At 41.6% G+C, this 25,221-nt stretch overlaps 2 protein-coding genes across 11 annotated transcripts in view; one reads left to right on the top strand and one right to left on the bottom strand.

The window, feature by feature from the left end:
- The window catches only part of ENOPH1 (enolase-phosphatase 1), a 39,955-nt gene extending 22,534 nt beyond the window's left edge, over positions 1-17,421 (bottom strand). For 2 of the 6 annotated variants that reach the window (XM_073891859.1, XM_025887124.2), the window contains exon 1: positions 16,780-17,108. Coding sequence is in view for 1 of the 6 variants with exons in the window: in XM_025887123.2 (XP_025742908.1) it covers positions 16,751-16,834 (84 nt within the window). In the remaining 5 variants the exon portion in view is untranslated. Of the gene's footprint in view, positions 1-16,750; positions 17,109-17,396 lie in introns of those variants that run through there. The other 4 variants (XM_073891863.1, XM_073891861.1, XM_073891862.1 and 1 more) reach the window with 4 other exon arrangements.
- A 117-nt stretch (positions 17,422-17,538) lies between these two features.
- On the top strand, positions 17,539-24,573 carry HNRNPDL (heterogeneous nuclear ribonucleoprotein D like). 5 transcript variants are annotated; one of them, XR_003211268.2, is made up of 9 exons: positions 17,539-18,436; positions 19,235-19,403; positions 19,503-19,664; positions 20,146-20,277; positions 20,416-20,530; positions 21,068-21,238; positions 21,592-21,684; positions 22,056-22,160; positions 22,844-24,573. XR_003211268.2 is itself a non-coding variant. In XM_025887122.2 (8 exons), the coding sequence occupies exons 1-7, from the start codon at positions 17,994-17,996 to the stop codon at positions 21,660-21,662; spliced, it is 1,263 nt and encodes a 420-aa protein (XP_025742907.1). In that variant the 5' UTR covers positions 17,539-17,993; the 3' UTR covers positions 21,663-21,684; positions 22,844-24,573. The 5 variants fall into 5 exon arrangements, 3 of the variants coding, with proteins under 3 accessions (XP_025742907.1, XP_025742906.1, XP_073747959.1); XR_003211267.2 differs by having other exon boundaries at positions 21,592-22,160; XM_025887122.2 differs by lacking the exon at positions 22,056-22,160.
- Positions 24,574-25,221: the final 648 nt, after the last annotated feature.

The following is a 25,221-nucleotide window of genomic DNA, read 5'->3' as shown; positions in this document are numbered from 1 at the left end:
TCCTTCTTTCATAGTTTTTAATGTCCATTTTTAGCTGATTTCTTCCTTTGGACCTCTAGGTTTTAGAAATGTTGGCTCAATGAAAATTCTAATGTCACTCTGGAAACACTTCAGCTAAGTTGCATGCTGTTCTAATAAGATAAAGCAGCACCTTGAAGAAATTTGAAATAGCAACGACAGCAGAGGCTAGGAGAAACTTAATCCCAGCCCTGCCCATGCCCATTCTGGAATGCATCATATCACCATCACCAAACATTGGCTGAATGCCTTATGTGCCTTATGTGGTTCTGAACGTCTATGTTTTAGATTGTATTGGGTCCCAATCAATTCATATGTACAAAGTTAAGCTATATACTTGTAGGTCATTACCCTAATAACCTACCAGGCTTTCCATCTTATAAGGAAATTAAACAGTTGCTATTAAAATTTTAAAAAGGGGTGCCTGTGTGGTACAGTTAGTTAAGCGTCTGCCTTCAGCTCAGGTCATGATCCCAGAGTCCTGGGATGGAGTCCCTTGTCAGGCTCCCTGCTCAGTGGGGAGCCTGCTTCTCCCTCTCCTTCTCCCTCTCTCCCTCTGTCCGCAACCCCCACCCCCCGCCCATGCACAGGCACGCACATGCTCTCTCTCAAGTAAATAAATAAAGCCTTTAAAAAAATAAATAAATAGGGGCACCTGGGTGGCTCAGTCAGTTAAGCATCTGCCTTTGGCTCAGGTCATGATCCCAGGGTCTTGGGATCGAGTCCCATGTTAGGCTCCCTGCTTGGCGGGAGCCTGCTTCTCCCTCTCCCACTCCCTGCTCGTGCTCTCTCCCCCAAATAAAGTCTTTAAAAAAATAAATAAAAATAAATATTATATATATAATATATATATTTTTTAAAGGCTTCAGTCTCTGTCCACAAGGAGCTGTCAGCATTGCTGGAAGGCGGGACACAAATACAACCCCAAAGGCATCAAGTGCTGCAGTGGCAAATGCATGGTAATGCAAAAAGGGGAGAGGACTCGAAAATTCCTGCTTAAACAAAGTCCTCTGAGAGCAGAAGCAAGTTTCACCTCTATATGCCCACAGCCTAGCCCAATCAATATTTTTTACGGTAATGACTACATGGAACCAAACTGCACTCGGAGGGAAAAAAAAATGTATTACATTCCAGGCTAGAGGAACACGGAGGCATGAAAGAGCATGACCTGGACAGGCATGTTCAGCTCTAAGAAGTGCAACGGAATACAGGGATAGGGAACTGGAAAACCCGGTTCACTGAAGTTCAGGAGTTGAAACTTAATCTCTTAGGCAACAGGAAACCACAAAGGAGTTCCACGGTGCAAAGACAACTTATTTATGTACCTGTCCTTCTTACCAGGTTCCATGAGGGTGATGGCTGGGTCTTAAGGATTTGGGATCCCTAGCAGAACCTGGCACATGATAGGTATTCAAACAGATGTGACAGAAGGGAAGGAAAGATCATGCGAGTGCCATGACACAAAAGGTTCTAGAATAAGAGACCAGAATTATAGGAGGGTGGTGCTTTCCATCCACTTGATATACTCAGTCCCAATATAGTGATTCTCCAAAGGCTCTTTGTTTCTGGTTGAATCAACAAAAATCCGCTCACATACCACCACGGGTCTATCTCCCTTTGGGAAATAGTATTAAGCAATGGGGAAGGTTTGGGGGAATGTGAAGCAAATCACCAATAGCAATTTATCAAGACAGTTCTGCCATTCCAATGCTTCCACAGATTCTTTGAGATCAGACATGTTCTGGGTCTCATTCTTACCATATTTTTGACTAGGGTCATAAGGAGCAGAGGTGGAGGTAATTGTGGTGGGAAAAAATGTGGAGCAGGTGGGTTTCACTAAATGTTAGTTCCCCCTTTTCTTTATTGACCCTTCACAAGCACTTTCTGTATTAGTCTGGTACTTCTTGCATTATAATCAGTGTTTCTACAGAGCTTTATAATTTTCAGAGGCTTTTGCATTCACTTCATTCAATCTTCATCACCACTTTATAAGCACAACAGATCCTATAACCTCATCCTTGCAGGTGAAAAAGCCTAGTAAGTTCATAGAATGAATGAAGACTGGGAACATGACTCAATTGCAGGTGTCAATAACAAACAGCACAGGTAGAAGGAAGTTTGCTGTCCCTTGAGGGTTGTCTTCTAGCAGTTTCCTATTGAGGGCAGAATGAGCATAATATACCTTTCGGTGCTGAAAACATTAGAAGCAATACTTATCAAATGGATGTTTAGCCGAGTTGGGATATACTATCAGACAGCACAAGCTCTCTTCCTAGAAAGACCACAAAATTAACATAGCAGTTTTCATGAGAAAGAAATGTCAACTTCAACATTTCTCAATTATTATCCCCTAAAATATACTGCTGAACTATAAAAGAACATAAAAGAGTACATTACAACCATCGTTAAACAATCAAGAATACATTATTCATTTCTAAAAGTGTTTTAACACAAAATATATCTCAAAAAATATTAAACCCCAGGAAAAGTATATAAGCAGATATATATAAAAATATATTTTTACATAATATACAATTTATATTTATATATATTAATAATATATTTAAAATTCCATCAAATCCTAAAGAAAATATTATAAATCTTAAAGAAAATATCACAGATTGCATCCAACACCATTACTGACAAAACAAAAGTGGAACCATTATAAATTCTAATTCCTATGTAGCCCAGAACCTATAAAGGCATCTATTAGAAATGTTTGTGCTAATTAAGTATGGTAGAAGGGAAAATTCCCCCACTCTCAGATAGCCGTGTCCTAAATCCCAAAACCTGTGAATGTTACTTTATATGGCAAAAGTACTGTGGGCGTGATTAAAGTAAGAATCAAGATGGGAAGATTATCCTTGGATTATGTGGTTGGGCCTGATACAATCACAAGGATCCTCAAAGGTAAAGAGAAGTAGGAAACTCAGAGAGTGAGACTGGTCTGAAGATGCTATGCTGCTGGCTCTGAAGACAGAGGAAAGGCCCATGAACCAGGAAATGTGGGCAGCCTCTAGAAAGAGGGAAAGGCAGGGAAATTTTTCTAGAATTTTCTAAAATTTTCAGAAGGGACACAACCCCACCAACACCTTGATTTTAACTCAGAAAGATCCATTTCAGAGTTGACCCTCCAGAAGTGTAACACAGTAAGTCTGTATTGTCTTAAACCACTAAGTCTGTGGTAATTTTGTTACAGCAACCATGAGAAACTAATACAACAGGTTCAGCAAAGCACTATTTACCTGCCCATCTGCCAGGATACTATCCCAAAAGCTTATCACGCAGGTCCCTATCATACATACACATTCAATTAAATAAACATTTAAGTGTACTATCTAGTTGGTCCTGTAAGTACACATAACTCCTTGCTAACATTCTATTTGTCCTTGAAGAAGGAACAGTGCTTCTTTCTTTACACTTCAGTTCTGGAAGATGATTTGCTAAAGCTGGTAAGTGGCCACTCTTATAATGCTTTGTTGTCTACCAGGCTTACTGCATCACCTTGTCTCTCCATAACCAACTAACTTAACCTCTGAGAAGTCGTGGTTCTGTTCATGTTGGAGGCCGCCTCTAATTCATCTATACCCTCTTGCTTGGTCTACTTTATCAAATGAGCCGTTAGAAAAGAGCAGGGCTAACAGGCCTACACAGAGGTAGGACTTACAAATGTGTATGAAGCCTAAATACTTGAAGTATGGTACGGGGGGCAGTAGCAGCATCTGAGTGAAAAGTTCATCAAGTCCCATCCCAGATCTTCTCAATCAGAAACTGCATTTTAGCAAGATCCCTAGATGATTTGTATATACACTCAAGTCTGAGCACAGCTATAAAGAGCCTTTGGCTAGGGGGCCCACCATGCCCCCACGTAAAATATTTTAGGGGCAAAAATCCCAATCAGATTCATATTTTCAGTGAACGGGATCTTCTTAATTATTACCAAGATTTTATTCTCAAGCACAAAGTTTTCCTAAGGCCTAGATGAAAAACATGTCCCCCCGCCCACTATTCCCTAGCAAGATTTATTGGGATGGTAGATGAAATATTGACATAAACATATTCATTCATTTTACAAAGCTTTTTTTTAAGGGCTAAGCACCCATTAAATGTCCGTAATAACCTTATGAGGTAGATATCCCCATAATACAGCTGAGGAAATATGTACCTACCCTCAGAGACATTAACTTGCCATAAAAGACATAGAGAGGAGCCAGGATGCTAATCCAGACCTGTACAGTGTCCAAGCCCATACGTGTCACTACTACTCTATACTGTCAACCCTCATTATTGGTAGATTCCATACTTGCAAATTCTCCTACTCACTAAAACTTATTTGTAACCCCAAAATACTTGCTGCACTTTCCTCATCATTCAGAAATAAGTGGTAAAAATCTGTAAACACTTCATTGTACACATTCCCAGCACAAAGTGACAATTTGCCTTATTTCACCTCTTGTAGTTTAAACAAACATCCTTTTCAGAATCTATTTAGTGCCATATTTTTTGCATTTTGTGCCTACAGATGATTTTGCAGTTCAAAATGGCCCCCAAGCAAAATGCTGAAATGCTGCCTAGTGGTCCTGAGCACAAGAAACTGTGCTGGGCCTTAGGGAGAAAATACATGTGTTTAGATAGGCTTCATTAAAGCAGGAGTTACAGTACCACTGGCTGTGAGTTCAATGTTAATCAATCAACAATATATATTAAATAAGGGAAACAGAAACACACATAAGACAAGGTTACATATTGATCAGTTCACAAAAATGTTGTGACCAGAGGCTCAAAGGAACCAAGCCCTGTATCTTCTTTAGGGCCAATGAGTCATTTCTTGCTACTATGGGGTTCTCAGTGACTCTGTAGAACAGAACTACCTCAACTGTTGTTGCATGTACATGTTACATGTACATGTCAACACATAACAGGAAAGCCACCAAATTAAAGAGTATTTTCAGAAACAAGAGGATAATTTTCTCCAAACCCAGAAACAATAGTTGAAGGTTCCTGACAGGATAACCAGTGATGGTGTTATTTCATAGGCTAACAGAATAATACAAGGCACAAAGTTAGAAAATGAATATTACAACACCACGGACAAAATTCAAGTGGTGGCTCCATGGGGCATGCAAGATGATTCAACGGGGTAAGGGAAGAGAGTATAACATTTGTTCACATTTATTATTCTAATCTCATCTTCAAATTGCAATGTAACATAATAATAATAGTATGTATACACAATTTATAAATTCTTTTTTTTTAAGATTTTATTTATTTGACAGAGAGATAGCGAGAGCAGGAACACAAGCAGGTGAGTGGGAGAGGGAGAAGCAGACTTCCTGCCGAGCAGGGAGCCTGATGTGGGGCTCAATCCCAGGACACCGGGATCATTACCTGAGCCGAAGGCAGATACTTAACAACTGAGTCACCCAGGCACCCTATAAATTCTTTTTAAAAAATACTTATTTATGAGAGAGAGAGAGAGAAGAGGGGCAGAGGGAGAGAATCCCAACCAACTCCCTGCTGAGCTCAGAGCCTGATGTGGGGCTTGATCCCATGACCCTGAGATCATGACCTGAGCCGAAATCAAGAGTCAGACACTCAACTGACTGAACCACACTGAGGTAAACATATTTACATTTGGCACCCCCACAATTTATAAATTCTATTGCCTGCTCCAATTCTGTTGATGGTATACATGACCAAAAAATGTTGGGAGATCAGCACTGTAAAAGGATCAGAATCAGCACGTGAAAAGAAAACCAACTCCAGAGGCATGTGTCCTGCAGTGAGGGGCAGTGCTGGAGGCTGAGGATTCAGATGCACGGGGAACATCTAAGGAAAGCTGGGCTCTAGAGCGGCTGTGCTCCCAACAGGTTGGGATGACCTCATATAGGACCTCCCTCCAGGCATCAATTCATGAGAAATTAATTAGCCGGTTGCAACATTCACTGCAAGATCCTAACGAGGAGCCTTTCCTGTTCTAGAAATTTGACAATTCTATGACTCAGAGAAAATAAGATATAACAGTTGGTAAATAAAACCATTGTTTTTTCTTGTTGTCTGACTCAGAAGGGCTGAGGCACGTTGCGAAAGAGTAGCAAGCTGTCCAGAGACCACTTCCCAGATTGAGAGGGTTCTAGGGGATCCCATGAGATATCCCAGACTGTTCGTGTTGTATAGTTAAGGGGCATCATATACACATTTAACTGTAAGTGCTCAGACCAAAAAAAAAAAAGGAGGAAAGGAAAAAATAACCATAGTCAGTACTGGCAATCTGTGTTATTGCACTCAATGGGGTGTTCTATTCCCCAGTGGAATTGTTTCAGTTCTCCAGTGTCTCTTACAGTGAGTGGCACAGTATGAGGGTAATGTTTGACACAACATATTTTTTCATTTATATCACCAAATCCCAAACCAACTACTTCCTCTGATGTCCCAGGGAAGAAGCAGGGATGTGTTTCTACCCTAAAGGAAAAATTAATGCATGACTTACTGAAAAATAGATATCAGTCTCCAAAGAGGAACAACTTCCTAAGAGTCTTTCAAGGGCAATTTCTGACAATATTCAATTTTCACAGTATACACTGACTATAGAACCAAATCTCCAAATAAAGACTCAAATATAGTTACTGTGGCTCAAGGGTTCACTCCTAAACCTATCACCAAGAGGTAGTATAAACTGAAATTTGGGAGCGCCTGGGTGGCTCAGTTGGTTAAGTGCCTGGCTTCGGCTCAGGTCATGATCCCAGGGTCCTGGGATCGAGCCCCACATTGGGCTCCCTGCTCTGCGGGAGGCCTGCTTCTCCCTCTCCCACTCCCCTGGATGTGTTCCCTCTCTCGCTGTCTCTCTCTCTGCCAAATAAATAAGTAAAATCTTTAAATATATATATGCATATATATATATATATATATACACATATATATATAAACTGAAATTTGTTACTATATCCTTTTAAGGTACTTCATGTTGATTAAAGTGCTCTCATATCAACTGGGTCATTTAACATATACAGAAACCAAGCAAAGACAGGGAACAAGCACTGTGGTTTCCACTTTAGAGGTCAAGTGTAATAATGTAAAGAGTAAGAGCTTTTGAGGCAGGCAATTTGGGTGCAAATTCCAGGCATATTGTTCAATTTTTAAGAATCTTAGTTTCCTATGAGTAAACCGTGGACAATGCACACACCTCACAGAGTTTTTGAGAATGAGTCAAGTATACAAGTCGCATATATATATATATAGTACTTGATGTTTGTTAACACAGGAAGTAGGGCTATATATTCCACACACCTCATGTGACTAATAAAGTCCAAAGTAGAACAAACATCTCCCAATTCCCACCTCCATGCTCAGAGATTCAAGAAGGATATGATTTAGTATCTCTTTAAACGTGTTTTTTAAAAAAGATTAGTCCTCGACATACTCTGCTAAAGTTTTTTGTTCAAGTAAATTTCTGAAATGTCACTCTCTTGAAGACTCATTAAGCATTATGTGTGCATGTATGTGCATGATATAAAGGCTCTGAGAAGTTGTGCAATAAAGAAACCAGTTGAATATGTATAGCCTGACATCTCCCAAAAGTGCATTTAATAATGGAATCCTCTTTGCAAAATTACTATAAATATCCACACAGACTTAACATTCTTAATATACTTGTGGAAACATCAGTTTTGATAAACTCATGTAACAAATTAATAGCTTATTAGATTATAACAGATTAATAATTACTGTGAATAAAATAAAAAGACTACAAGACAAAGCACAAGAAACTAAACTTTAAAAAAAAAAACCATGAAATGAACACTGGGTGTTATATGCAACTGATGAATCACTAAACTCTACCCTGAAACTAATAATACCCTAACTTGAATTTAAATTAAAAAAAATAAATTTTAAAAAATAAACAAAACCAAATCTTGAGGAGCAAGATGGCAGAGGAGTAGGAGACCTAAATTTCATCTGGGCCCAGGAATTCAGCTGGATAGGGATCAAACCATTCTGAACACCTACAAACTCAACAGGAGATTGAAGAATAGTAGCAACTCTCTGAACAGAAAAGCGACCATTTTCTGGAAGGTAGGACGTGCAGAGAAGTGAATCCGAGGCGATATTCGGGAGGACAGATGGCGGGGGAAGGGGCCTCTGTCGGCCACTACCGGCAAGTGATAAGAACAGCGGAGCACAAAATCATAACTTTTAGAAGTTGGCTCTGCTGAGGGACGTCGCTCCAGTGGCTAAGCGGGGGGTGGAATCCTCACACTGGAACAGTGTGGTTTCAGGACCCTCAGGGTCACAAAAAGACCGGGGGTGCCTGAGTGCAGCAGAGCTCCCAGAGATCGAAGCAGGGAAGCCAGCTGCAGAGACAGAGCCGAGAAGTGGGCTCTCAGCTCGGGGTTGTCATAAACTGTGATCCGTGGCACAGTTGGGCCACTGCTCTTCCAGCAGGGACCCAACAAGTGGCAGATCCGGGAAGACTCCCCTTCCTCCCCAGGGAGGAGCGGCGCGGGAGTGCACTGCAGGGATCTGCTGGGTTTGGAGACTCCTCATCAAGTCGGGTGCCAGAGATAGAAATGCTCAGTCACAGGCGGGGTGAGCACGGAGTGCGGCCGGAGACTGGGGAGACAGGAGTGACTGACTGCTTTTCTCTGGGGGTGCACTGAGGAGTGGGGCCCCAAGTTCTCGGCTCCTCCAGGGCGGAGATTGGGAGGCCACCATTTTCACTCTCGTCCTCCAAAGCTGTATGGAAAGCTTGCAGGGAACAAAAGCTCCCGAGAGCAAACCCGAGCAGATTCCTTAGCCCGGATCCGGCAAGGGCGGGGCAATTCCACCTCTGGCAAAGACATTTGGGAACCATGGCAACAGGCCCCTCCCCCAGAAGATCCGCAAGAACAGCCAGCCAAGACCAAGCTTACCGATCAATGAGAACGGCAGAACTCCAGCTCTAGGGGAATACTGCACAAAGAATTCACGCCTTTCCCCCCCGATTCTTTAGTCTTTCAAAGTTAATTTTTTAAATTTTCTTTATTTTTTCTTTTTCTATTTTTTTTGAATTTTCCTTTTTCCCATTTTCAACCAACATCTTATCAATCGCTTTTTTAAAAAATTTTTTTATTTTTCATTTTTAGAGTGATATTCTATCCCTTCATGGTAGTCAATCCTTATTTTTGGTATATATATATAAGTTGTTCTCTCTTTAAAATTTTGGAATACAGTTGCTTCTAACAGACCAAAATATACCCTAAATCTCTAATGAATGGCTTTGTTCTAGTCTCCTGCCTCATCACATTCTCTCCCTTTGTTTTTTTTTCTCTTCATTCTTTTTTCAACCAACTTCTTATATTATCAATTCCTTTTATAAAATCTTTTATAATTTCATCATTACATTCATATTTCATCCCTTCATCGTATTTACCTTTATTTTTGAATATATATAAGTTTTTCTTTCTTTAAAATTTTGGGAGGCAGTTTCTTCTAACAGACCAAAATAAGCCCAAAATCTAGTGTGTGGCACTGATCTATTCACCAGCCTGATCATATCTGATCATATTCTTTTTTTTTATCTTTTTCTTTTTTTTTTCTTTTTTCTTTCTTTCCCTTTCTTTTCCCCCGGTTTCAGGTCTCTTCTGATCAGTTTAGTGTATATTTTTCTGGGGTCATTGTTACCCTGTTAGCATTTTGTTCTCTCATTCATCTATTCTCCTCTGGGCAAAATGACAAGATGGAAAAAATCACCTCAAAAAAAAGAACAAGAGGCAGTACCATCTGCCAGGGACCTAATCAATATGGACATTAGTAACATGTCGGAACTAGAGGTTAGAATGACGATCATAAAGATTATAGCTGCGCTTGAAAAAAGCATGGAAGATACTAGAGAAACCCTTTCTGGAGAAATAAAAGAACTAAAATCTAACCGAGTCGAAATCAAAAAGGCTATCAATGAGGTGAAATCAAAAATGGAGGCTCTAACTGCTAGGATAAATGAGGCAGAAGAGAGAATTAGTGATATAGAAGACCAAATGATGGAGAATAAAGAAGCTGAGAAAAAGAGAGATAAACAACTACTGGATCACGAGGGCAGAATTCGAGAGATAAGTGATACCATAAGACGAAACAATATTAGAATAAGTGGGATCCCAGAAGAAGAAGAAAGAGAAAGAGGGGCAGAAGGTATATTGGAGCAAATTATAGCAGAGAACTTCCCTAATATGGGGAAGGAAACAGGCATCAAAATCCAGGAGGCACAGACAACCCCCCTCAAAATCAATAAAAATCGGTCAACACCCCGACATCTAATAGGAAAACCTACGAGTCTCAGAGACAAAGAGAAAATCCTGAAAGCAGCTTGGGACAAGAGATCTGTAACTTACAATGGTAGAAACGTTAGACTGGAAACAGACCTATCCACAGAGACCTGGCAGGTCAGAAAGGACTGGCATGATATATTCAGAGCACTAAATAGGAAAAATATGCAGCCAAGAATACTATATCCAGCTAGGCTGTCATTGAAAATAGGAGAGATAAAAAGCTTCCAGGACAAACAAAAACTAAAGGAATTTGCAAACACGGAACCAGCCCTAGAAGAAATATTGAAAGGGGTCCTCTAAGCAAAGAGAGAGCCTCAAAGTAACACAGACCAGAAAGGAACAAGAAAATATACAGTAACAGTCACCTTACAGGCAATACAATGGCACTAAATTCGTATCTTTCAATAGTTACCCTGAATGTAAATGGGCTAAATGCCCCAATCAAAAGACACAGGCTATCAGATTGGATAAAAAGCAAGACCCATCGATATGCTGCCTGCAAGAGACTCATTTTAGACCCAAAGACACCCCCAAATTGAAAGCGAGGGGGTGGAAAACCATTTACCATCCTAATGGACACCAAAAGAAAGCTGGAGTGGCAATCCTTGTATCAGTCAAATTAGATTTTAAACCAAAGACCGTAATAAGAGATGAGGAAGGACACTATATCCTACTTAAAGGGTCTATCCAACAAGAAGATCTAACAATTGTAAATATCTATGCCCCTAACATGGGAGCAGCCAACTATATAAGCCAATTAATAACAAAAGCAAAGAAACCCATCAACGACAATACAATAATAGTAGGGGACTTTAACACCCCCCTCACTGAAACAGACAGGTTATCTAAGCAAAAGATCAGCAAGGAAATCAAGACTTTAAATGAAACACTGGACCAAATGGACTTCACAGATATGTTCAGAACATTCCATCCCAAAGCAACGAATACACATTCTTCTCTAGTGCCCATGGAACATTCTCCAGAATAGATCACATCCTAGGTCACAAATCAGGTCTCAACCGGTACCAAAAGATTGGGATCATTCCCTGCATATTTTCAGACCACAATGCTTTGAAACTAGAACTCAACCACAAGAGGAAAGTCGGAAAGAACTCAAATACATGGAGGCTAAAGAGCATCCTACTAAAGAATGAATGGGTCAACCAAGAAATTAAAGAAGAATTAAAAAAAATTCATGGACACAAATGAAAATGAAAACACAACTGTTCAAAATCTTTGGGATGCAGCAAAGGCAGTCCTAAGAGGAAAGTATATAGCAATATAAGCCTTTCTCAAGAAACAAGAAAGGTCTCAAATACACAACCTACCCTACACCTAAAGGAGCTGGAGAAAAAACAACAAATAAAGCCTAAACCCAGCAGGAGAAGAGAAATAATAAAGATCAGAGCAGAAATCAATGAAATAGAAACCCAAAGAACAGTAGAACAGATCAATGAAACGAGGAGCTGGTTCTTTGAAAGGATTAACAAGACTGATAAACCCCTGGCCAGACTTATCAAAAAGAAAAGAGAAATGACCCAAATAAATAAAATCATGAATGAAAGAGGAGAGATCACAACCAACAGCAAAGAAATACAAACAACTATAAGAACATATTACGAGCAACTATATGCCAGCAAGTTACATAATCTGGAAGAAATGGATGCATTCCTAGAGATGTATAAACTACCAAAACTGAACCAGGAAAACATAGAAAACCTGAACAGACCTATAACCACGAAGGAAACTGAAGCAGTCATCAAAAACCTCCCAACAAGCAAGAGCCCAGGGCCAGATGGCTTCCCAGGGGAATTCTACCAAACATTTAAAGAATTAATATACCTATTCTTCTGAAACTGTTCCAAAAAATAGAAATGGAAGGAAAACTTCCAAACTCATTTAATGAGGCCAGCATTACCTTGATTCCAAAACCAGACAAAGACCCCATCAAAAAGGAGAATTACAGACCAATATCCCTGATGAACATGGATGGAAAAATTCTCACCAAAATACTAGCCAATAGGATCCAACAGTACATTAAAAGGATTATTCACCACGACCAAGTGGGATTTATTCCTGGGCTGCAAGGCTGGTTCAACATCTGCAAATCAATTAATGTGATACATTAATAAAAGAAAGAAGAACCATATAATCCTCTCAATAGATGCAGAAAAGCATTTGACGAAGTACAGCATCCTTCCTTGATTAAAACTCTTCACAGTATAGTAGGATAGAGGATACACACCTCAATATCATAAAAGCCATCTATGAAAAACCCACAGCGAATTATCATTCTCAATGGGGAAAAACTGAGAGCTTTCCCCCTAAGGTCAGGAACACGGCAGGGATGTCCACTATCACCACTGCTGTTCAACATAGTATTAGAAGTCCTAGCCTCAGCAATCAGACAACAAAAAGAAATGAAAGGCATCCGAATCGGCAAAGAAGAAGTCAAACTCTCACTCTTTGCAGATGATATGATACTTTATGTGGAAAACCCAAAAGACTCCACCCCAAAACTGCTAGAACTCATACAGGAATTCAGTAAAGTGGCAGGATATAAAATCAATGCACAGAAATCAGTGGCATTTCTATACACCAACAAGACAGAAGAAAGAGAAATTAAGGAGTCGATCCCATTTACAACTGCACCCAAAACCGTAAGATACCTAGGAATAAATCTAACCAAAGAGGCAAAGAATCTATACTCAGAAAACTATAAAATACTCATGAAAGAAATTGAGGAAGACACAAAGAAATGGAAAAATGTTCCATGCTCATAAACAATCTACACATTTAATGCAATCCCTATCAAAATATCATCCACTTTTTTCAAAGAAATGGAACAAATAATCCTAAAATTTGTATGGAACCAGAAAAGACCCCGAATAACAGGGGAGTGTTGAAAAAGAAAAGCAAAGCTGGTGGCATCACAATTCCGGACTTCAGGCTCTATTACAAAGCCGTAATCATCAAGACAGCATGGTACTGGCACAAAAACAGGCACATAGAACAATGGAACAAAATAGAGAGCCCAGAAATGGACCCTCAACTCTATGGTCAACTAATCTTCAACAAAGCAGGAAAGAATGTCCAATGGAAAAAAGACAGTCTCTTCAAGAAATGGAAAATTTGGAAAATTGGACAGCTATGTGCAGAAGAATGAAACTGGACCATTTCCTTACACCACACACAAAAGTAGACTCAAAACGGATGGAAGCCCTAAATGTGAGACAGGAGTCCATCAAAATCCTAGAGGAGAACACAGGCAGCAACCTCTTCGACCTCAGCCGCAGCAACTTCTTCCTAGAAACATCGCCAAAGGCAAGGGAAGCAAGGGCAAAAATGAACTATTGGGACTTCATCAAGATAAAAAGCTTCTGCACAGCAAAGGAAACAGTCAACAAAACCAAAAGACAACCGACAGAATGGGAGAAAATATTTGCAAATGACTATCAGATAAAGGGCTAGTATCCAAAATCTATAAAGAACTTACCAACTCAACACCCAAAGAACAAATAATCCGATCACGAAATGGGCAGAAGACATGAACAGAAATTTTTCCAAAGACATCCAAATGGCCAACAGACACATGAAAAAGTGCTCAACAATGCTCAGCATCAGGGACATCCAAATCAAAACCTCAATGAGATACCACCTCACACCAGTCAGAATGGCTAAAATTAACAGGTCAGGAAAGGACAGATGTTGGCGAGGATGCGGAGAAAGGGGAACCCTCCTACACTGTTGGTGGGAATGCAAGCTGGTGCAGCCACTCTGGAAAACAGTATGGAGGTTCCTCAAACAGTTCAAAATAGAGCTACCGTATGACCCAGTAATTGCACTACTGGGTATTTACCCCAAAGATACAAATGTAGGGACCCGAAGGGGTACGTGCACCCCAATGTTTATAGCAGCAATGTCCACAATAGCCAAACTATGGAAAGAGCCAAGATGTCCATCAACAGATGAATGGATAAAGAAGATGTGGTATATATATACAATGAAATATTATGCAGGCATCAAAAAAAAAAACAATAAATCTTGCCATTTGCAACGATGTGGATGGAACTAGAGGGTATTATGCTAAGCAAAATAAGTCAATCAGAGAAAGACATGTATCATATGACCTCAATGATATGAGGAATTCTTAGTCTCAGGAAACAAACTGAGGGTTGCTGGAGTGGGGGTGGGGTGGGAGGGATGGGGTGCCTGGGTGATAGACACTGGGGAGGGTATGTGCTATGGTGAGCACTGCGAACTGTGTAGGACTGTTGAATCAGACCTGTACCTCTGAAACAAATAATACATTACATGTTAAAAAACAAAAAAGATAGTAGGAAGGGAAAAATGAAGGGGGGAAATCAGAGGGGGAGACAAACCACGAGAGACTATGGACTCTGAGAAACAAAAAGGGTTCTAGAGGGGAGGGGGGTGGGGGGATGGGTTAGCCTGGTGATGGGTATTAAAGAGGGCACGTTCTGCATGGAGCACTGAGTGTTATACGCAAACAATGAGTCATGGAACACTACATCAAAAACTAATGATGTAATGTATAGTGATTAACATAATTAAATAAAATTTAAAAAATAAACAAACCCCCCCCCGAAATCATTTTTTGCAGCCTGCCTTGACTTTACCTACAGATCAGTGTCAAACTCAAAAAAAAAAAAAATCTATTTAGGCCATGAAGACATTTTAACTCTCAGAAAAATGTCAGGATAAATCTACCGTAACGAAGATGTCAAGAAGTGGCTCATGTCATCTGACAAAAGAAAGGATTGGCTGGGACTGGAGAGGAGGGAGAGGCACCTATGTTTTGTTACAAAACTGATCTGCATGAGGTATCCTAGTCCCTAATCAACTTTCCAAGAATGGTACATGATCTTATGCCGCATCACTACCTCTCCTGTTATTATCCCTGGTGAAGTTAATAAGCTGTGAACTATAACCCACAAAGATGAGGAATCCTTTTCTCTCTGAAAACCCTGAGAAAGCAGTTATTCTGTCAGTCATTAAGAAAAAAGTCAACTCCATTACCAGCATTTGGTCAATCCTGACTATTTCTGCAGAGTCCTCTGGTGTAATTAAAAACAGAAAAAAATGTCAAACTACATTTCTTAAGAACTTGTGCTAATACGGTATTGTGATTCTTTCGAAAATGTGTAAGTGGTTGTTATATTGGAGTCCTAAAAGTGTACACTGATTTTACATTATAATCCACATCAAAAAAAATCATTCTTCACAGGCAATTTTAAAAATAAAACTAACTTAGGGCGCCTGGGTGGCTCAGTTGGTTAAGCCACTGCCTTCGGCTCAGGTCACGATCCTGGAGTCCCAGGATCGAGTCCCGCATCGGGCTCCCTGCTCAGCGGGGAGTCTGCTTCTCCCTCTGACTCTCCCCCTTCTCATGTGCTCTCTCTCTCTCAAATAAACAAAACCTTAAAAAAAAATAAAACTAACTTAAAAAAATTTTAAACTCAGACTGCTCAATTTGTTGGAAGATGGTTTTTCCCTACATTGTAAACAATATCTATTATTGTATGCAAACCCTCCTAGTTAATGCTTTCATCTTAAACCGTTATTAAGTCGAATAAAGCGTCGACTAGGCCCGAGAAATTCTTTTTAAAATTATATTAGTATTTAATATTCATTGATAGAATACAGGTGTTTTTTTTTTTTAAAGCCCTGCTATAATGCAGAGCTATAAGTTTACGAATTAGGTGTAGACAATTAGTTAATGAGTGACAGAGGCTACGATAGAGGTTCTGGATAAGAGGTTCAACTTTCCGTGGTTTTAAAAGGAAAATGAACGGAATCTAGACATGTTTGTTTTATAGCTTAATAAATCAGCACAGCGTTCCGCAGTGTCTAGCCCAATAACACAGAGTGCAGTTCGGCACACTAATAGCAGGAGTAGGAGGGTTCGGCGAAGAGTAACCACCACGGCCCAAGATACCAGGGCTAACTGAAAAGTCATCTTGACCCTTCAGTCTACGTTTTGCGGGACTAGAAGCCTCCAGGACCACTGCATCGCGGCCGCCGCCTAGATGGGCCCAACCCAGAGCCAAGCAGGCGCTCACCTGCGGGACGACGGGGCGCACACCTGGCCGGTGGGGGGCGCCCACGTCCCCTCTCCCCACCCGGGCGGATCTGCCTCCTCCGCCCTTTTTCGCCACCATCTCCACCCCTTTCCCACCCATCTACATGAACCAAGGGCAGGGACTGGGGAGGACGAACAGAGTACGGTGACGAAAAGCATCCCCGCAACCCGCCGCACTACTTCCCCCCACCCCACAGCGGGTTCAAAGCCACAACACCGCCTCTCCTACGCCTCATGTCTCTGGTACAAGGTATGCAACACTTTTTTAAAAATGTTTTTTAATTGCTTTTAAGCACAAGTCACTTCCCCGCTCCCTTCCGCCCCTCACCTTCACGAAAGCAATCGGGGTTGTGGTACCTTCGATATCTAACAGGATCACAGTGACTTCGGCGGGCACGGAAAGCACGACCATTTCCCTACCGGATGCAACTACCGGAATCGGCCTACTGGAAGAAAGGGCGGAGGGCGGCGCACACTGCGCCCCCAGCACAGTCCTGGGCTTCCGACAGCCCCGCAAAAATCTCCCACCCGGCAGCCGCGTGCGGCCCGAAGCACGAGGAACAGGGCCACCTCCGCTCCCCCGAAGGTGGATAAGACGGCAGCACAGGGGCCCTGAACTACCTAGCTGCCTAGGGCCGGAGGCCGAGACCACGTGGGCAGGGAAAGGGGGCGGCCCTGGCGGAGTTCCGAAGGGGTGGGGGGAGGTAAAGGCGCCGACGCCGATTGGCCACCAGAGAGCCTCGAACCCGATCCGTCAAAATGGGCCTCGCGTGGGCGGGAACAAAGAAGCGAACGCGGGAGCCGGGTGCGCGGGCGCGCGCGCGCTCTTCGCAGACTGGTTGAGCGAGCGGGAGAGGCCCGGGGCACGTGCAGAAAGGAGCCCCGCGAGTGGCGCGCCGGGGATGTGAGTGCCCCTTGCCCTCTACGGCACCTAGCCCCCTCCCCGCCCACTGCCTCCGCTTTTGCATATTTACAGTAACCTGATCGGGCTCGCGCCCCTCCTCCCGTCCTCAGCCAGCAAAAGAGGCCGTGCCGGGACTGGTTTGCCTGACTGCGTTGGCCCGGGCTCCGGCCGATCGGTTAGGGAGGCCTGCCGCGGTAGCGGAAGAGGCACCCGCGCCGCGCCGCTGCCCGGAGGGGCCGCCGCGTGCCCGCTTCCTGTTCGGCTGGTTCCAGCCAGCTCGAGGACAAAACACGCGTGCGCGCGGCAGACGGGCGGGCGGGCGCGCTTGCTGTCTCAGCCGCCGGCGCCGGTCGCAGTCCGCCTTTTTTCCGGAGCAACCCGGCCACGGTGCTAATCGATAGCAACAGCCGCCACCGCAGCAGTCCGTACTGGGGGACCGAGGGCTTTGGAAAAAGGCGGGGTTGACGGCTCTTTACTAGGAGTGGGCTGGACCGGACGCCAGAGACAAAGGCTCTCAAGACAAGAGGGACTGTGGCCCTGCGACGGCGCTGCTCGGGATTTTTGACCCCAGGACTTTTCGCCCCTTCGTTTTTCTCTTCTGACGCTTCTCTCATCTTAAGCCCGCGTCCCCTCACCCACGACCTCGCTTCTCACCGGGAGGGCCGCGATGGAGGTCCCGCCCCGGCTTTCCCATGTGCCGCCGCCATTGTTCCCCTCCGCTCCCGCTACTTTAGCCTCCCGCAGCCTTTCCCATTGGCGGCCGCGGGCGCCGCGGCAGCTCGCCCCGCTCCTCCCTTCGCTCGCTTCCAGCTCCGCCCGGCAGGGGGCGCGCCGGGCCCAGCGCCACGTCACCGCCCAGCAGCCCTCCCGATTGGCGGGCGGGGCGGCTATAAAGGGAGGGCGCAGGCGGCGCCCGGATCTCTTCCGCCGCCATTTTAAATCCAGCTCCATACAACGCTCCGCCGCCGCTGCTGCCGCGACCCGGACTGCGCGCCAGCACCCCCCGGCCGACAACTCCGCCACCATGGAGGACATGAACGAGTACAGCAACATAGAGGAATTCGCAGAGGGATCCAAGATCAACGCGAGCAAGAATCAGCAGGATGACGGGTACCGCACGCTTCTCCTCTCTTCCCCCTCCCCCAGCGCGCCGCACGCGCCCTTCATCCCTCGGGAGCCGCGTGCTGCCCCGGTTCTTGCCCCGAGTCGATTCCCCGCGTGCCCGCTAGGCCGCAATAGCTTGGGGGGAAGAGGAAAGTAGGAGACGGAGGGGGTGACTCGAGAGGCCCGCGGAAGGTGGGGGAAGGGCGGGGGAGTTGGAGGAGGAGGGCGGCGGCGTCTGTGTCCCGAGTGCGCAGGCGCCGCGTGGGGCCCGAGGGGGAGGGGCCGGCATCGCTGCGCCACATGCTGCAGCTGCCGCCGCCTTTTTATTGTGTCTGTGCTAGGGCCCCCGCACAGTTTTACTGGGGAGAGTTTAGGAAATTCTTAGTTTGGGAATCAGTGTGTGACTGGTACCCGGATCCCCAGAACGCGCTATGAGTACTTTAGGTGGAACATAGCCTTGACAGCTGTGGAAGGGGGCGGACCGAAGTTGTGAGGGATCAGGTTAGGAAGTTGGATTTTTAAAACTAAATCGATGTAGAACTAACTTTGTTGGCCTCGTTTAAATTTCGTATTATGCAGTATGGTGAGCAAGCTGTCCACTGTTTCGAATAAGTGATCTCGATGGAATTTGGGGGGTTTTGTGGTCTTTTGTTTGTATGGGATGTGTAGACACGTATTGAATTACTTGGATATACGGTGAAACGCCTCCCTCCTTGTTAATTTCGTAGTTAAACGTAATTACAGAACTGAAGTAATCCTTGAGGTGCTGCTAATCTTTTTTAAAAAAAACAACTTTATTTCTAGTAAAATGTTTATTGGAGGCTTGAGCTGGGATACGAGCAAGAAAGATCTGACTGAATATTTGTCTCGATTTGGGGAAGTTGTAGACTGTACAATAAAAACAGATCCAGTGACTGGAAGATCAAGAGGATTTGGATTTGTGCTTTTCAAAGATGCTGCTAGTGTTGATAAGGTAGGAGCAGGTACTTTGCATTGTGCTGCTTCTGTGTGCTTTTTTTGCAAATTGGGGGTTTGGTTGTATATTGTCAAATTAAATACATTTGTCTTCTAGGTCTTGGAACTGAAAGAACACAAATTGGATGGCAAATTGATAGACCCCAAAAGGGCCAAAGCTTTAAAAGGGAAAGAACCCCCCAAAAAGGTTTTTGTGGGTGGATTGAGCCCAGATACTTCTGAAGAACAAATTAAAGAATATTTTGGAGCCTTTGGAGAGGTGCGCTCTATGATTACATTTATATGTGTTTCATACTTGGTGTGTTTATGTAATGTTAATCCCCAGCTTTTTACAGAACAAATTGATTTGTCAGGTGAGGAAGAGGTTAAATTAATTGCTCAGGTCCTTTCAAGTAACTGTACCTTAATCGCTGTCTTTTCTATCCTACGATGGAAACAAACATCTTAATTTATTTTGGCCAAAACACAGGTGCTTTGGGGTGGTCAGTGCTTGGACTTAACCAGTGGCATCTGTTAGGTACAAAATAATAAAATTAAGTTTTGTTCTCTGCTTCACAGATGAATGTTTGTGGTGCGATGTTGATAATAAAATACGAGTTTCTGTACAGAAGCAATCTGACTACAGTAATGTGCAGCATGTTACATGACACTTGAAAGGGACCGGGGACTTTTGGTGTTATTATACCTTCTGGTAGCTTTTATCATTGCTGGATGATCTCGAGTGTGCTTCTTGATTTCAGATTGAAAATATTGAACTTCCCATGGATACAAAAACAAATGAAAGAAGAGGATTTTGTTTTATTACATATACAGACGAAGAGCCAGTAAAGAAATTGTTAGAAAGCAGATATCATCAAATTGGTTCTGGGAAGGTAAAGCCATTTTGTTTCTATTAAATGAAAATTTGAAGGTGGTTTGTTTTGTTTTCTTCAGATGAGATTTCTGTTTGTTTTGAGAAGAATAAAATGGCTTGACGTTACAGTAAAAAAGTTGTTTTAATGTGCTTATAGTGTGAAATCAAAGTTGCACAACCCAAAGAGGTATACAGGCAGCAACAGCAACAACAAAAAGGAGGAAGAGGTGCTGCAGCTGGTGGACGAGGTGGTACTAGGGGTCGTGGACGAGGTGAGGCTTAATTCTTCGGAATTTAATCCTTTGAAAATGATTTCTTGGTTTAAGCTATAAACTGCAAAATGGGAATAAGCTCATGAGAAAGTAAAGCCAGATTTTCAACATAAAAAATGCTCAAGTTAGTGGATGGGTTTTTGTTACTTAGTTTACGGTTTCACCTCTTCGAAGAATGGTCTCTCTGACAGTGTCGTTTTTAATGAGAAAGTAATACCGATTTAATGTAGTTAAGGTTATATAACACCATGGCATGCTGGGTTTTTTGGAGCAGGAGTTCTTGTTTTAAAACTAAACAGCCTACCTGTCTTCACCTTTGTTCTGATTTTTCCATTAAATTTAGGAAGCTTGATAATTGGCACAATTGGACTTTCTGCCCCCTTTTGTGACAACTGGAATGATAATTTTCTTAGATGACTATATAGATGTTCATTCCACCTGTTCAAGATTTTCAGAGTGAGGGACAGGAACACAACATTTTGTGTTAGGATCGGGATCAGAAGTTGTTAATCTAACAATCATTGTGCATTGTTTCAGGTCAGGGCCAAAACTGGAACCAAGGATTTAATAACTATTATGATCAAGGATATGGAAATTACAATAGTGCCTATGGTGGTGATCAAAACTATAGTGGCTATGGCGGCTATGATTATACTGGGTATAACTATGGGAACTATGGATATGGACAGGGATATGCAGACTACAGTGGTAAGAATATTTAACTTAATTTCATAAACCAATGGTATTAAAATTCCATGTTAAAGTACAATCCTGTTCTGAAATTGTTTGTGTGTGGGTTTTCTGTTCTTGAAGTGTTGGAGTTAAGCTTTTAGGCATTTGATAGTTACCGGGTGATTATACTAACGTAAAAACTTTGGTGGTTAGAAATGTTTTAGAATATGTGATACGTGACTAGTTTATAATGCCTATCTAAGATAATCTGATAATTTTAACATTTGGCATGCAGAATTGTACATGTTTAATAGCTTTTTAAAGTATTTATAATGAAACCATTTCATAGAAAACTATTTTAATAAAATTTTTGTGTGTTTCCAAACTAGGGCAACAGAGCACTTACGGCAAGGCGTCTCGAGGGGGTGGCAATCACCAAAACAATTACCAGCCATACTAAAGGAGGATGTTGGAGAAAACAGGTGTGTGTAAGAGTACAAGAAACCAGTGGAAATGTCTAATTTAATTTAAAGATCAATAGACAAATGAAAAATAAGTAAAAACAATATTATGTAGTCTGTTTTTACTAAATTGTTAACTTTTTAATTGCTTTATGAGCCTCTTTTGCCTAAAGTGTCTATAGATCTTTAACTTTAAAGTCTTATCTCACTTTCTTTAGTACTACAGAAAAACTTAAGAGTTTTTCTGTTTGCTTTGTGTACCAGGTGGTCTAGAGGAATAATTAAACTTTTTTAGAACTATTAACAGGTAAAGTACTGAAATGGGTACAACTTAAGGAAAACAAGAATGTTGTCTTCTAACTCTGACATTATACCTTGTTTGTACCCGCCAGCGGGAACTTCATTGCAGGCCGTGTGTCACCCTGACCACGTCTATCTCTGGGGGTCGCACGTTGCGGGCAGAGCGCAAGGCATACACCAGAAAACGCTGTCCTGTGGTATGGTCTCTTCCAACTTCATGTACCAGCGTAAAGATTAAAGTGGAAAACTTCAGACTTTGGCTTCTTTTTTAATCTTTTTGAAGATTAAGTGTCTAAACTTAACTTAAATGGTTTTTTACAGGAGTTAAAGTACATAAATGCCTTTTTACAGCTTAATCATTTTGGTCTTCTGTTTAGTGTTGTATTTCAATTGTGGAGCCTCATTTTAAGTGTTCATTCTTTAAGATTTAATGCTTGCTTTTTCTTTTTATAGCTAATAGTGAAATCTACAAACCAAAACAAGAACTTTAAAATCTGGGATATAAATTAAAGATCATATGCACACAGAAATTTGTTGTCTTACGATATAATAAGCCTATTAGAAATTCATTTTTGTAAGAGTGTTTTTTTTGGCTTACTAGAGATACTTCTAGTAGACCTTAATCTAGCACAGTTCAACCTGTGAATATGGGAAGATTGCATTCCCCAGTTCCTTAACTGAATTTAAATATGGTATCATTTGGGAACTACAGGGTGAATTTATTAATGACCCAAATTAACATTTTGCCACTGAATATGCATGTGATCTTTAATTATTGAAGAAAAGAATAAATTGAGGACTTAAAACAATTCATGAAAATGGACCTTTGAAAGCTTTCAGAGTTGCACAAATCTAATTGCTATTTTGTTTTTGTTTTTAGGAGGAGATTGCTAAAGTTAACCCATCTTGCAGGACGACATTGAAGATTGGTCTTCTGTTGATCTAAGATGATTATTTTGTAAAAGACTTTCTAGTGTACAAGACACAACTGTCCAACTGTATATAGCCGCCAATTAGTTTTCTTTGTTTTTACTTTGTCTTTTGCTATCTGTGTTATGACTCGATGTGGATTTGTGTTTATACAAATTTTATTTGTATGATTCCATGTTAAACCTCAAATAAATGCTTCCTTATGTGATTGTTTTTCTGCGTCAGGTACTAAATAGCTCTGTAAAAGTGTAATTTAAAATAAGCAATAATTAAGGCACAGTTTATTTTGTAGGGAGTATTGGTCCATAGGGAGAAACTGTGGTCCTTTATGAATAGCCAGCTACAGTGTCCCCCTGTTCCCCATTTTTGTTAGATGTATAATATCTAAGGCTTCATTTCCCTGCTAAATGAGGTTTCTGTCACACCTTTAACATTTCTGTATATCTGGAGACCTTGTCATAGGGTTGTCATTAGTGGAAGCTTTCTAGCAGACCATGAATCTTCTGGACTATGTCTTGGGAAAGTGCACCTTTCTGGCACAAAGCATGTTGGTAGCTCCTTTCATGAATAGAAAAGACTGTGCTTTGTTCCTGTCTCTGGGAAGCCATTTATTAAAGATAGGCTAAATCAGAATCAGTGGTCTGCTAGAAAGAGCTCTGGCTAATAATACCACGACTTTGTTTTCTTGATTAAAATGTCCAGATATACCCAGGGAAAAGGTCCTGTTAAACTGTATAGGAGCTACAGTTGAAAAAAGCAGTTAAATTTTAACAAACATTTTGGCAGATGGGTATGAGGTTAAAATTTGAGCAAAAGTTAGATTGAGGGATTTGAAGTAGTGGCTGAGGGGATTAGTTGTATTTTGCTAGTATTGTCACAGCAAGCACCAAACTGAACAAAATGTTTTCTATTGGGGCATTTTTAGGAAGCTATATTGGGTGTTAACTGTTAACGTGATGTGAGTTCTTAGAAAAGGTCATGGTAGTAGATTTCATTTTTAATGCATTAGTGCATGAGCTAGGTAGGTAAGCATACCCAGATTCAGACATAGGAAGGAGTAGTAGGGAAAAGTATACTTTAAATTTATGTATGTCAATGCGAATCTAAGTGACTAAGTCATTAAAACATCTTCCTGGTGCATCAAAAAGCAGTTTTAGCTCTAGATTTGGGAGAATTTCCTGGGTAAACCCAAGTTTTGAATTTTACATTGAGTGCAATTGGATTTAAGGTTTTTAAGTTTTTCTGTGGTTCCACATTAGCCTCTAGGATTGGCATACATGTTCACAGGCAAAGTAGTTGACTTCACCTTCAAACAAATGTAAATTTTTTTATGCCGATGAACCTGCCTTTTGTTTATTTGGTGCCTGCAACTTTGTTCAATGATGTTTGTACTTGCTGGCTATCAAGTTACAATGCACTTGGCCTCCTTTTGCTCCTGTTTTGCTATTTGACCTTAAACCTAGGCCAAGTACCAATGTTGGTTATTGCAAGGGACTGTTCATTATTTCAACATGCAACCTTAGGGAACAAGGGAGATTTTCATTTTAAGTTGTTGTCAAAATCTGTAGGCGCAGTGTCTTTAAGGCAGTGAATCCTGTTCAAATTTATGATTAGGTGAGAAGTTGACATTGAGATTGTCCTTTCCCTGATCAAAAATGAATAAAGGCTTTTTAAACAAAATCCAAACTTTTCAGTCAAGTCTTGATATATATGACTTTGAAGAAATACACTACATCTAGAGATTATTGTCTGAGATTTATGAAGAACTGAAAGAATGCGTTTGGGTTTTTTTCCCCCAAAGGGCTTTGGACTTTAAATTCAGATTTTAGGTTCTATGAATGCCAACTGATGTAAATTTTAAATATAGCAAGGCTAAGCTGTAGGACTTCATTTGGATGAACGATAGTTATCAAGGTGTCATCCTGAGTGTTCATTTAGAACTAAGTAATTTGACAAATTAATTGGAGGCGTGAGGGTGGAGATTCTGAGGTCCTGTGTATCTGAGCCTGTGTATCTTGTTAAATGTGTTTCCTGAATGGTTTTGACCGAGTTCTGTGTGGTGTTACTCATAATAGAAACTTTTATTCTGCAGTCTCATAGTTACGTTTGTAAGATTAAGACTAAGATGTCTGTTGGGATAATAACGTGGATAAGCAGAGCTTTTCTTCCATTCCCTGATGGTGACAGGGACTGGATTTTTGCTAATTGTAAATTTTAATACTTAATTTTTAATATCTGAAAATTTAATCACTACCCATTACCAAGACTTTTTGATAGGATGTCAACCACAGGATGCTAAGTTTCACTGATTAAAAGTGATTCAAGGAC

Source organism: Callorhinus ursinus, unplaced genomic scaffold (assembly GCF_003265705.2).
Source record: "Callorhinus ursinus isolate GAN/ISIS: 27379988/994484 unplaced genomic scaffold, GSC_fseal_2.0 scaffold4, whole genome shotgun sequence".
Classification (NCBI taxonomy): domain Eukaryota; kingdom Metazoa; phylum Chordata; class Mammalia; order Carnivora; family Otariidae; genus Callorhinus; species Callorhinus ursinus.
The sequence above is the reverse complement of the archived record's forward strand: the minus strand, read 5'-3'. Positions and strand labels throughout refer to the sequence as shown.

Excerpts from the sequence above, each read along its gene's own strand:
- HNRNPDL (XM_025887122.2), top strand. The coding sequence starts at position 17,994 with ATGGAGGTCCCGCCCCGGCTTTCCCATGTGCCGCCGCCATTGTTCCCC. Across the intron at positions 20,278-20,415 it reads ATCAAATTGGTTCTGGGAAG|TGTGAAATCAAAGTTGCACA; the intron begins GTAAAGCCATTT and ends ATGTGCTTATAG. Across the intron at positions 21,239-21,591 it reads GGGATATGCAGACTACAGTG|GGCAACAGAGCACTTACGGC; the intron begins GTAAGAATATTT and ends TTTCCAAACTAG.